Raw genomic sequence first — 13,806 nt, forward strand, 5'->3', positions numbered from 1 at the left:
GAAACACCCAATGTCTGATTCAAACTACAAACACCTAACAACGATGCCCACACCAAAGATAAAAATAAAAGTTACATGATACCCATACAAAATAGTGGGTATCTCCACCAGTCATGAAAACCAAACGGAATAGTAACAACATTTGAAGAAAGCATAAGAAAGAGTTAAGCTTCACTCTTTCAACAATGCTGAGAGGATCACTAACCATACTTTTGAATACACAGTTATTTCTCTCCTTCTAGATTGCCCAAGTACAAGCCAACCAAATAACCTTCAAGTAAACATGAGAAGCCCGCGGCAAACCAGCCATGTTAATAAACTGAACAAAATGTTGTTTTACCGAGCCGTGAAAAACACAAGGGATACCAAGCCAATGACACACTAGGTACCAAACTCTCCCAAAGAAAGTACACCCAATGAAAAGATGATCCACCGTCTCAGGGGTACCGCACCCCCCAACACATAATATGTCAGTAGTCTGTAACACTTGACGACGCACCAAATTTGCTCTAGTAGGAACTCTATCTTGGGGAAGGCGCCAAGCAAACAAAGACACCTTGGAAGGAACAAATTTGTGCCACACATCAAGACCTGCACCGGTAGATACTTGAACCGCGAAATTAGTTAAGAAACAATAAGTCCACTTAACCGTATAGCCATGGATTGGGTCGAGTAACCACCGCCACTGGTCCTGGATAGTATCCTGCAAAACAATACTCCCTCCGGTCCTATTTATAAGAGAAATTTGGGTCAACAAAAGTGAATGTATTTGGTCCAATTTTTTAACCAGATACATTAACTTTTGTTGACCAAAATTTCTCTTGTAAATAGGACCGGAGGGAGTATTATTTAACAGAGTAACACACTCCCTCACACCATCCTCCTCCCAAGACAATAAACGACGCCTCCACACCCAACCACCTCCACCCTCCTCCCACCCCGCTCTCGCCATATCCTCCACCGAACACTCCTTATGAACAGCTAACTCGTAAAGGCGGCTAAACTGGAGTTTTAAAGGAACTCCACCCAACCAGTTATCTGTCCAAAAGAGAGTATTCCGACCGTTACCTATCACCCGCCTAATGTTGTCATCAAACCACCTTCCAACCCCCAACCCGCTTCCTTCCCTCACATTACAAATCATTCTCCACCATCTAGATGAATGTCGACCCCCCTCCTGTAACCGACCTCCCACCTCCCCATACCGTGCCTTTAAAACACGATACCACTACCCATCCTTGTCCACCAACATCCTCCAACACCATTTACCTAATAAAGACAAATTAAATTCCCCTATCCTCCGAACCCCCAAACCACCTCTACTCATAGGTAAACAAACAGAATCCAATTTAATCCAAGCAATTTTATTAGAGACCTCACACCCACCCGAATTTTTTTTAAAAAAAATAGATTCGATAAAGGTGATTATACTTGTAGGTGCCTTAAAGAAGGAAAGAAAGTAAACCGGGAGAGAAGACAGGACAGACTTCAGAAGAACCAGACGGCCACCAGAAGATAAATACTTATTATTCCAAATTGTGATTATAAATGGTTGTTTGGCAACGAGGTCTGAAACACCCCAGTTTTTTTTTTTTTTTGTGAAGGATAACACCCCAATATTTGTATCTTATTAATATTATATTTATATTTATTTTATTGATTATCTTGAGTTTTCTGGCGTTGGTTATTATTGAGTATCTTTGTTTACTTTGTTGAGATATGTTTGTTACTAGTTTGTTTTGGAAGTTACTTAGCTTGCAAGTAACTCGGTTTTGTAGTGTATCTAAGTTTGCTATATATAGCAGTCTTGTGCCAAAACCAAATTGAATAATGAGAATACACTTTTAAGTTTTACCTAATAATTGGTATCTAGAGCCCCGTTTTGGAAAAACTCCTTAAGTCTCAATCAAGAAAATGCAATTTCTTAGTTTTTTAGTTAGTTACAATTGTTCCTCTTTGCGTTTTTATCATTCTTCATCACTTAGTTTCATCTTCATCTCACACCTTCTTGAAGTTTCAACCATGGCGGAACACCAATCCTTCATGCCTCTAGCGATTCCAAAGTTTGATGGGTTTTACGATCATTGGGCAGAACTTATGGAAAATATGTTTCGATCAAAGAAATATTGGGATTTGTTAGAGCAAGGAATCACAGTGGAACCTCCAAAAGCAACTCTAGAACAACTCAAAGCTGCAAAAGAAATAAATGGTGAAAGGGCTACCAATATTGAAACAAATTGATGGAAATTGCTCAGATTGTGTGATAGAAAAGAAACACAGAAATTCTACTCCAAAGTAGAATCTTGGAGAGCTAGGAGTCAATAATGAATCAAAAGGTTGCAAGATTTTTGATCCCTCAAGGAATAAGGTCATAATCAACAAAGATGTTGTATTTGAAGAAGAAAATGGATGTAATGAAAAGCAAAAAAGAACGTTCCCTGCAAGCTGATATAATTGATGAGAAGGACATCAATGTTGAAGAAGAAGATGTAGTAGTGCACATTGAAGAAGCTAATGCCAACAATGATGAAGCAGATGAAAGTAGTGATGAAACATATGAGAATGTGCAGTCTTATTCTAGCAATGAAGAAGAAGAATCTCATAGAATCAGAAGGCTGCATAGGTAGAGAAGTAGAAGAAGAAGAAGAAAGCAATATGCAGACATTGACTTTCTTCAATAATATGGAAGATCCTGCTACCTATGAAGAAGCTGCAAACTTCAATTTTTGGAAGAAAGCTATGGATCAGAGAATTGAAGCTATAGAAAAGAATGATACATGGGAGCTAACTGATTTACCATCTGGAAGTAAGAAGATTGATGTAAAATGGATTTCCCATCTTGACATCCCAAATAAACAAATCACAAGTTCTATTTTTTTCTACAAAACAAACATCAAAATAGTTTCAAAAAACAGGAAGATAAAATCATATGGACTACATGGTTTCAAAATGCATAAAAACTCACTTGCCAATCACAACATCTCCAAAACCTCCGACCTTGATTCTCCTCTCCTTACAACAATTTTTCTCTTTCATGAATTTTCTTGTATGTTTTCTTAACCTTCTTTTAGTTGGAGAGGATCCACTGGCTATCATTGATTATTCTCAACCAAATAATTTTTTTTTTCTGACAAAACAACCAAAGAATCTTATTGGCTACATTTAATAGGGTGTCCCCTTCTAAACAAATATATTTAGCCACAAGATTTGGACATTAAACCCTGTTAAAGTAAAGTGAGTCCAGTTCCCATCATACCAACATAACATAATGTTGGTTTCCTCTCTTAATTATGAAAATCTATATAAAAAATAAATAAAAAATGAAAGGTTTTTTTTTTTTTTTTTGAGGGAAAAATAATGAAAGATAGATAAGCAAGAATGACATCTTATTAAAAGCAAATATTTGTACTGAGCTCTACTCTATGAGTTTTTTTTTTACGCTATATCTATTCTATGAGTTGAATGGACATTTAATAATTATTTTAATTTCAATGATGAATTTCTTGCAAAAGTAATATACTAGTTAAACCAACCAAAGAAAGAAAACAGTGAAAAAAAGGTCCTAGTCAATCAAGGGAATGAAAGCATAAATACTTTGTTAAATTAAAGATCTAAAAAATAATAAAAAATATCAAATAACTCCTAAATTTAAATACTAAAAAATGACAACTAAAATAATTAAAGACAAAAGACCGTTAAAGTTTGCATACAATGAATACTTATCAAAAATTTCAATTTATACATAAAGATATTATCAAACCATTCTACAATATTATTTCTCTTTTGTAATTTCTCATCTTTTTCCTTTACCATGCTACAGTGGCAGCGTATCAACCAGCTATTATTGACTAATCTCAACTAAAGAATCTTACTCGCCACATTTAATCGGATCTCCTTTTCTAACTACATTTTATTTAGCCACAAAAGTTAAACATGAAACCTTTTAAAAGAAACATAATATAATGTTGGTCTCATCTCTTTATTATGAAAGGCTATATAGAGAATAGAAAATAATGAAAGGTTGGTAAGCAAGAATGAACTCTAATTACCATCGATATTTGTCCTTGAGATTTATTCTATGAGTTGAAAGGGTATTTAATAATTATTTTAAACGCTTCCCTCAAAAAAATAATTATTTTAAACGCTTCCCTCAAAAAAATAATTATTTTAAACGCTTTTTACTAGTAAAAAAAATTGATCTGACATAAACATAGAACAAGGCTTTTTACTATATAAAGTGTTCAAACAATGTTACATTTCTTATATGGATGAAATTCTTAAGCTTGTATATAGGGTGATACTTTTTATTTTCCTATATCATGTTATAGCTGATAGTCAAAGTAAGTCATCCTCATATTTTTGTTTTCGTATCTTATACACAATATTTCATTCACTTTTAGTAATATTTGTTTATTTTAATTTTACAGGAACTTGTTCTAATTTCCTTGAGTGTTATAAAATATATGGGACTCCTCTTCATGGGGTTTGGAGGTGCATGAAAGGTAATATTTGTTTATTTTAATTTTACAGGAACTTGTTCTAATTTCCTTGAGTGTTATAAAATATATGGGACTCCTCTTCATGGGGTTTGGAGGTGCATGAAAGGTTTTTGTAAATTATTTATAGATTTCAATACATATAAAGTGAGAGAAGATGCTATTGTGAGAGGTGAGAATATAAATTAGAACTATGATATTTAATTGATCGGTTGAGATCTGATTTTCATATAAAAAGTCAATTTCATGTATCTTTCCTTCTTAAGAATTAGTTGTTGCAGGTTCGTTCCTCAGCACCCCAAGTGGATAGCCCATAAAATGATATAAAAAAAAAACTTCTGTTCAATTCACAACATCACATATTCTAATTACAGATTGGGTGTAAAATTTCCACCATAATCATTATTTTTTGTATAGTTCCTTCCATTTATCTCTCACACATGCCTTTCACCCTCTGCACAATTTTTTCTCTCTTTCTCCATTTTCAAGTCATAAGTAACATGAATGTATTATGTGACTTTCAGTTCAATTTGCGACTATATAGATTAAAGGAGTATATTATCATTTTCATCAATTTAAGGAAATAATTTTTAGGGATAAATATTGTTGGATTTTGATATATATAGCTGTTCATTGTTTAAATATCTATGAACATTCAACAATATTAATAATTTAATAACTTTTTATATAATTATCTCAATGTTGTGATATTTATGAAAAGACAAATCTTTTCCCTTTTTTTAATTTTTTTAAAAGAATTAAAATTAAGATAATTAACTTGGTATGTCCATAGCAAAAGTCCAAGTGTCAAAGTATACATATGAATTCCTTAAAAAAAGTATGAGTATGAATTAAAATGGGGTATTAGTCACTTTAATCCTTGCATAACAGGGTAGTCACTTTAGTCCCTGAATGTAAAGAAATTGCAAGACAGTCCCTGAATGTAGACTTTGTTGGTAAATTTCAGGGACTAAAGTGACTAACGAAGTCTACATTCAGTCATTCAGGGACTAAATAAATTGACTAATAGAGTCCACATTCAGGAACTATTTTGCAATTTATCTGCATTCAGGACTAAAATGACGACTCCTTTCATTTTCAGAATTAAAGTGATTAATTTCCCGAATTAAAATTGAAAATGATATACTCCTTCCGTTTCAAAATATAAGCAAAATTCACTTTTCCGGTTCATTCATTTAATGATGTATGTGGTTCATACCACATACATCATTAAATGAATTAACCCTAAAAAGTGAATTTTACTTATATTTTAAAAGGGAAGGAGTACCACTGTACTATTATAACCACTCCCTCAAACCGCAAAACATTTATCATCACAACACAACACAACAATGTCACAAACCGAACCAATCCGTTTCGGCATTCTCGGTTGCGCCGACATAGCCCGCAAACTCTCACGCGCCATTCTCCTCTCTTCCACCGCCACAATCTCCGCCGTCGGCAGCCGCACCTTCTCCAAAGCAACCACCTTCGCAAAACTCAACAACTTCCCTCCCACCGCCAAAATCTACGGCTCCTATGAAGAAGTTCTTGACGACCCTAATGTCGACGCTGTTTACCTGCCGTTACCGACGACGTTGCATGTGAAATGGGCGGTGGCTGCGGCGAAGAAGGGGAAGAATGTTTTGCTTGAGAAGCCTGTGGCGGTTAGTGTTAAGGAGTTTGATGAGATTGTGAAGGTGTGTGAGGAATGTGGGGTGCAGTTTATGGATGGGACTATGTGGATGCATCATCCTAGAACGGAGGTGATGAAGGGGTTTTTGGAAGATGGGGAGAAGTTTGGGAAGGTTAAATCGGTATGTGTTTGTGTTTTGTTTTGATAATGTTGATGTATGAATTACTAATGCAAGACACCTGACACGACATTGACGCGAAAACACGTAGATATATGAATTACTAATGCAAGACACCTGACACGACACTGACGCGAAAACACGTAGATATTGATGATAATTTTAAGAAAATATAAGCGTTTTGGGAATTAAATCGGTATGTGTTTGTGTTTTGTTTTATTTTGATAATGTTGATGTATGAATCACTTTCTCAGACACCTGAGACGACAGTGATACTGACACGTAGATATAGATGATAATTTGATAACATTGATGTATGAATCAAAGATGTAGACCACTGACACAACACTAACATAGTAGATATTAATGATGATTTAAGAGAATAGAAGTGATTTAGTGATTTTTTGTTAGGGATTATAAAAACTGATTTTGATATTGTAGATTATTTTTTAGAGTTTAAGAGCTCGATTGCTAGGAATTATGAAGGAGTTTCTTGATGATCTGAACAAGTTTGAGCAGGTTAACTCGGAATGTGTTTGTGTTTTGATAATGTTGGTGTATGAATAACTGATACAGACACCTAACACGATACTGACACGTAGACATGTAGATATTGACGATAATTTAAGAAAATAGAAGCGATTCGGGGCTTAAAACGGTATGTTTTCATGTTTTATTAACATTGATGTATGAAACTAGAAGTGATGTAGGGTCTGTTTGTTACTGATTTATGAAACATGATTTTGGTGTTATGGATTATTAATTTTTAGAGGTTAGAGCACTTTTGTTACGGATTATAAAAAAGGGAGTTTTATACTCAATAAATGTAAGTAGTCTTTTTAAGTATATATAACATCAAGTACTAATATGAAAGATTAGTATAAATTAGGAGAATGTAGGGAAAAAAACATGAGATACTGAAATTAGGATTTGCTCAAATTCACTCATGAGCCGATAGTCTGATATATTAATGTATGTACGAGCAACAGTCGTCACTAGTTTACTCTTACAGCTGCTCTGTTCTATGTAGCAGTTGAATTGTTTTTTGTTTTGTTAGAGTCTAACGGCAAAGTTCACACATTAATTGCGGAGAAAAGAGGCATTGCAGGTTCGAATCCGCGCCCCAACATATCAAATGTCCTCGTAGCCTTTTATCGACTGAGCTGCACTTATAGGACACAACAATTGAGTTTCTATACCACATGAAACTGGCTTCTGCATTATCTACACTCATCCAATTGGCTATTGATTTGGGGGGTTTGTTAGTTGTAACAGTCATTCATAATCTTATACCTGAGCTTATCAAATGAGTGAATCGTCACTTTATCTATCAAAATTATAGGAGTTAGATGGTTTAGTCTGCCAAGAATATGAAAGTCAAATTACTTTAGGAATTTGAAAATTGTCAATCAATTTAGTCCTTCCTTCAGCCAATTAAATCAATTCAGATGAATTTGGCTCTCGTATTAGAGATTAGCAGAAAGCTTAAACAAATATCTGAAAACATGCTTTAGTGAGCATGCTCTTAAGAATGTGAAAACTCAGCATTTCTGACCCTAAATTGATTTTCGGTTATCAACTTCATTTTGTAAATTTGGAGGATTAAATCGTCCTGCTTTAGAATTTAGATAACCATAATGTTCACCTACTCTTTTTCATATTCTTTGTTTTTGAACAATAGTTACAAGTTTAAGTTGGCTTAGTGTATAGAGAGTGGTTCTGTATGTAAAGAAAATTAGAGAAGAGATAAAAAAAAATCCTGGTTAATGTCAAGTAATGTTTCCTTTTGGTTTAAGATGAAAAAACAAGTATTGCTTTGTGTTTTTCTAGTTGTCTTCTCATTGATACTTCATTGTTTAGTTGAGCTGTTGTTTGTCTGACACTGAAACCCTGCTGCATGCCTGGCGTTTCTGAATCAAATGGTGCGTGTTGTATTTGTTGACGATGCCTGGGTTTGCTTTCCCTTAGAGACTCATTATTGAACATAAAATAAACTAAATTATGACTTTCTATAAGACATTTAAGTATTAACTATAAGCTAGATCCAAAATTAAGAACCAACAGAAAGCTATAGCATTGATGTAAATTTGAACAATTTTATAGTTGCTATATACGTGTCCGTATATTTCAATCCCAATCCTAAACATTAAGTTTTCAACCAACCGTTATGATTCTGAATTATGTTCTAATGATTATGCTATGTTAGAAATGTTATATCTTTTCCATACATGTTCTGCACTGATATATGGTTTGATTTGGCATTGCACAGATTCACACCTGTTTTACATTTGGTGCTGATCCTGATTTTCTCGAGAACGACATTCGTGTGAAGCCGGATCTAGATGCACTCGGCTCTCTTGGTGACGAAGGATGGTATTGTGTTAGGGCAATTCTGTGGGCTAACAACTACGAATTACCAAAAACAGTATTAGCCTCGCGCGAGCCAGTGCTTAATAAAGCTGGAGTATTATTATCTTGCGGCGCTTCGTTATTTTGGGAAGATGGAAGAGTAGCAACATTCTATTGCTCTTTCTTATCTAACCTAACAATGGATATTACTGCTGTTGGAACAAAAGGAACACTTCATGTTCATGATTTTATTATCCCTTATGAAGAGAAGAAAGCATCATTTTATGCAGCTTCAGAATCAAGCTTTGATGATCTTGTCACTAGATGGGGTTCGCAGCCGAGTAAGCACGTAATAGAAAATGATCTCCCTCAGGAGGCTCTTATGGTAACCGAATTTTCTCGTTTGGTGGCAGAAATCAAATTCAAAAACGCGAAACCGGAGAAGAAATGGCCGACAATTAGTAGGAAAACACAACTGATATTGGACGCGGTGAAGGCTTCGATTGATAAGGGTTTTGAGCCTGTACAGATTCAGGAATGAAAGTGTTTCGAATATGTCTTCACCCTGCTGAACTCGGATCTTTGTTCCGTTATTAGTGCGTCGCAATAAGAAAAAAATATTTCTGGTTGCACTTTTAAGCAGTATTGCTGTCATGTATGTGGTGGAAATGAACACTATGTATGACCTTCAAGTTGAAAGAGGGTGGTGATGAATGTATTGAATAAGTATTTTTAAGTTCATCACCAGTTCCAATAATTGTGACGCAATTTGTCACTGTGGAAGTTGTATTTTGCTATGAAATCAATAACAAGACCAAAGGATTCAAAAGGAATTACCATGATTTCCTTTAATAGCGGTTTCAAATTTGAGTGGTACTAGCGACACTCTCTTTTCAACACTCACTTTCTTATCGGTTCAAATCAACGTGGATCTCACACTTTGAAAATTGGTTTCATTTAAAGTGGTGGAACATACATTAATTTCATTCAATGAGAGAGTGAGTGTTAGTGAGAGTGTCTCTAACATTCCTATTCAAATTTTGAGAATTTCGTTTAAATGAGAACAAGTTTTTAAACCATAATTCAACTTCCTTGGATTTAGGGTGAAAATATACTCTAAAAAAACCAAATTGTTGAAATTTTTGAAACTTGATCCACAAGTTCTAGTTCATTGAGAAAAAATTCTTGAGATTACTAAGATCAAACTGGTGTTTGAACACAAATTCCACCATTTATGTGTGAAATTTTTTAAATGGCTGTTGCTGGTGATAGCTGTGTTTTATACACGTGCTAACACCCTTCCTTCAAAAAAAAAAAAACACCATTCCTCTTACGTGCCATGATTTCTGCCTTCATTGTGTCTATGGGATGACACATTGCTATTTTATTTTCTTTGATAAAATAAAGTTTAAATGAGAGAAAAAAATTATAGACAATAAGATAAGGTATTTAAGTAAAAATACCTTAGATGGATAAGATAAGGTATTTAAGTAAAAATACCATTGATGGATAAGATAAGGTATTTAAGTAAAAAATTAGACAATAAGATAAGGTATTTAAGTAAAAATACCATTGATGATAATACTCTTATTACGCGATTTGAAAAAATTATTTGATCAAGAAAAAGTAATTTTTTCATAAATTAGACATTTGCTCGCGTGTAATTTCTTCTTAGATGGATGAAAGGAGATAAAAAGTATTATAAATTTAAACATAAAGAAATTAGAATATTTTAAAATAAAAAGTTATATAAGATATATTTTATGTAATATCAAATAAATGATAATATAAAGTATAGATGTTTCAAAAAAATAATAATATAAAGTATGGACAATAATTACTTTTTAATACAACTTTCAATGCAATGCTAATAATATTATTTTTTTTAAAATTATATCATTCAAAATTTATTACTTTTCACTTTAAATTCATGGTAATAATGAATATATTTATTTTTGAAGAAGTTAAATTAGCTCATCTAAATTGCTATCGAGGAATATCAAATCTGAGACCTCAAGGATAAGCACACTCTCATGTTCTAAACCAATACCATCAGGTCAACCCAAGAGGATCGATAATAATGAATATATTATATAAGTAAAAATACTTTTTCTTTCTTTTATTTATACATTTTTTTAATAAGTAAAAATACTTTCTCTTTCTTTTATTTATTCTATTTTTCTTAATTTGTGTCAATTGGTGAATAAGATAAGATATTTTGGTGCAGAGGAAGTATTTTATTTACCATTTGTGACATAAAGTGTTGATGCATGAATTCATATGTAAAAGAAGTTAAAATGAAGGAAATAGAGACAACAGCAATAGGTTGTGTAATAGGAGTGTGTGCTTTGGTATCTGGAGGGTGCAAATTGGTGAGGTCTATATTATCCAAGTTGAGTGAGTTGTGTGGAAACGGTGCTGAAAGGAGTGAACAAAGAGAAGTTGAACATGTAAGTTGAAGATGGTAGCTTATTGGATAAACTGGGAGAGGCTGAAGGAGACTGAGATCAAAGTGGCACCACGCCGAGATGGTCAACAGCGACTATGTTGCGCGGTTTTGGCTGCCGGAGGATGGAAACGCCGAGCAGATTGGGAGTAGTCTCAAGAATATGTGGAGGAGAGGCCCTTATGCACAACAGAGTATTGAAACTTCATGGCATGTCAAAGTGTACGGAGGTGGTCGAAACCGGCTCTAGGAAGATACAAATGCAACATAGACGCTTGATATTCCTTCTATCAAAACAAGTTGAGTATATTGGTATGTGTATCTGCGATGAAACTTATAGTTTTGTACTTGACAAGACTCTTTGGCACTCCCCAGTGGCGGAGCCAGGAAATTTATGGAGCCCGGGCAAAAAATTTATCGCACATTCACATGTGACATAATATATAAACAGTCACAAATCGAAATAAAAGAGGTTCCTCATTTTGTCAACAAAAGTACAATTTAAAATAGGGTTATTAATTGAAATTGACCATGTAATATACGTGAAGTCTGAAAAATTGACCCTGTGATTAAATAACATGTATTATGAACATGTAATTCGAGATTTTTTATTATTGATAACCCTGTAATATACGCGAAGTCCAAAAAAGCAACCAAGAGATTGAATTTTTTCATGATTTCTAAGAGGAAGAACGTTAAAATATGGCTTTACACAGAAAAAATTATAAATTTTCGACAAACGACAAATTAGTTATTAATTTTTAAAGTGTCAAAAACTCAAAAAACAAAACAACGGAAATCTCGACCAATAAATCAAATTTTGAGCTCATTATTTGTAGAGACATCTATAAAAATACATAAAAAGGATCTGTAAAGTTTCATAGCATTTCGAAGTCATTTCAATTTAATTTGATTTTTCAAACAAAACGTGCAAAATTGAAATTTTGTTCCGCGTAAGCGTATACTCACAAGTCAAATTTTGTAGGCATGACTAGAACATGATAAGAACCTTCAAAATGAAATTTTGTAGTTTTTAAACAAGATACAAATTAATTATAAATTGTTTAAGATATTCATAATTATGAGGGAATAAAAATTCATAATTAATTTATCACTGGTCGAAGAAATTTAATTTTTTGTGTAAAGCTATATTTTAACGTGCTAAACATGTATGAAAAAAAATAGTGAAAAAATTCAACTTGTAGGTCACATTTTTAGACTACGCGTATATTATAGGGTGGTCAAAAATAAGAAGAAATTCAAGTTACAATGCTAGAATATATGTTTTGTATATTACATGATCAATTTGAACAATTAACCCGTTAAAATAAGAGAGATGAACCCGTCAATAGTGTGCTAAATAAAAGTAGGAGGTAAATGTCTTTTTCGAGTCTATTTGCGTGTGAGAATTTTCAGATTTTGCCCAAGTTTTTCTTTTTTTAAGTGTGTTAATGGACTTTTCGGTTGGGTCTAATATGCAAAAATTATCGATCGAGCCCGGGCGACCGCCCGTGGTCGCCGGGCGATGAAACTGCCCCTGGCACTCCCGATGTGTCTTGTGGAGGTTGGGGAAGCATTGAGACTGGATAATATGATTTACTCTTAATGAGGTATTAGACAACTTTCTAGGAGGAAGCAAAGATATTATAATGAATTTTGAAGTAGTATGAATGGTTATAACCAATTTTAAAATTCATATTTTCAAAACTTTCATGTCAAATTTAGTCAGAGACAAATTAATGCAGTCGCTCAAGTTTTAACGAGGGTAACCCCATATTAAGCTGGGTTCCATTGTTTATTGATATACCACCATGTATTTGCAATTTGATATCTTATAAAATGCTATAAATCTATTCCTCTAAAAACAATTCGATAAGTCTAGAATTATTTTTAGGACTTTCTAATTAAAACCCACTGCTAATCATTTCACTATTTTTTCACTATTTTTCTACGATTAAAACACACTTCTAGAATTTCACATCAAAATTTCAACTTGAATCTAGATTTCTCAAACTATTAATAATATTGTTTCCCTTTTCTTGAAGCCACACGTTTATGACAGGGGATTAGTCAAAAAGTATATAGTCCATGTGAATGATGCTTTTACTACTCAAACGAAAATATGTTACACATGAGAACTTTACACATCATTTATGTTCTTGTCTTCATCCTAATTTATTTTTTTTCTCTATTTTTCACTTACTTGCCTCATTATCATAACCCGACAGAAGACAAAAACAATTGGACAAAAAGACCTCACAATTGAACATGAGAGTACAATGGGTAGTAGTTGGCTGACAAAGAATTGCTGACATTTGTGACATTGATCTATCACAATATCACAAATGGTTTTTTCTCTCTTTTTCATAAAGATTATGACATTATAATTGGTCAATGTCACCAATGAAATCAATTCTATGTCACCTAAATGCTACCCACAGTACAACTTGTTGTGAAACACACTATTATTTTCAAAGAGAAGCTTCAGTTAAGTACAAAATTATTTTCAAAATTTATACAATCTCTTTTTGACCAAGTGTCGTATTTGTTTCTCTATATGCAAATTAGAGTCTCTCATATGTGAAAGGAGTGCCTACTTAACAAATTCTTTTTGACAAAAAGGTCCACACGCATGTTTATGTTCCCTTAATCGACATCTCTTTCACATGATCTTTTTTATTTATTTATAATATCTTTTGTT

The 13,806-nt window shown here is 33.4% G+C and overlaps 1 protein-coding gene across 2 annotated transcripts in view; it reads left to right on the plus strand.

The window, feature by feature from the left end:
• The first annotated feature begins 5,796 nt into the window (after positions 1-5,796).
• Positions 5,797-13,806, plus strand: part of LOC146914531 (putative oxidoreductase At4g09670) — a 50,932-nt gene continuing 42,922 nt past the window's right edge. The window contains exons 1-2 of one of the 2 annotated variants that reach the window (XM_085717388.1): positions 5,797-6,313; positions 8,580-9,434. In XM_085717388.1, coding sequence (XP_085573514.1) covers positions 5,849-6,313; positions 8,580-9,200 — 1,086 coding nt within the window. In that variant the 5' untranslated portion in view covers positions 5,797-5,848 and the 3' untranslated portion in view covers positions 9,201-9,434. Of the gene's footprint in view, positions 6,314-8,579; positions 9,435-13,806 lie in introns of those variants that run through there. The other variant, XM_085717389.1, reaches the window with a different exon arrangement.

Source organism: Medicago sativa, chromosome 6 (assembly GCF_051527215.1).
Source record: "Medicago sativa cultivar Bolivia chromosome 6, Bolivia_mono, whole genome shotgun sequence".
Classification (NCBI taxonomy): Eukaryota; Viridiplantae; Streptophyta; class Magnoliopsida; order Fabales; family Fabaceae; genus Medicago; species Medicago sativa.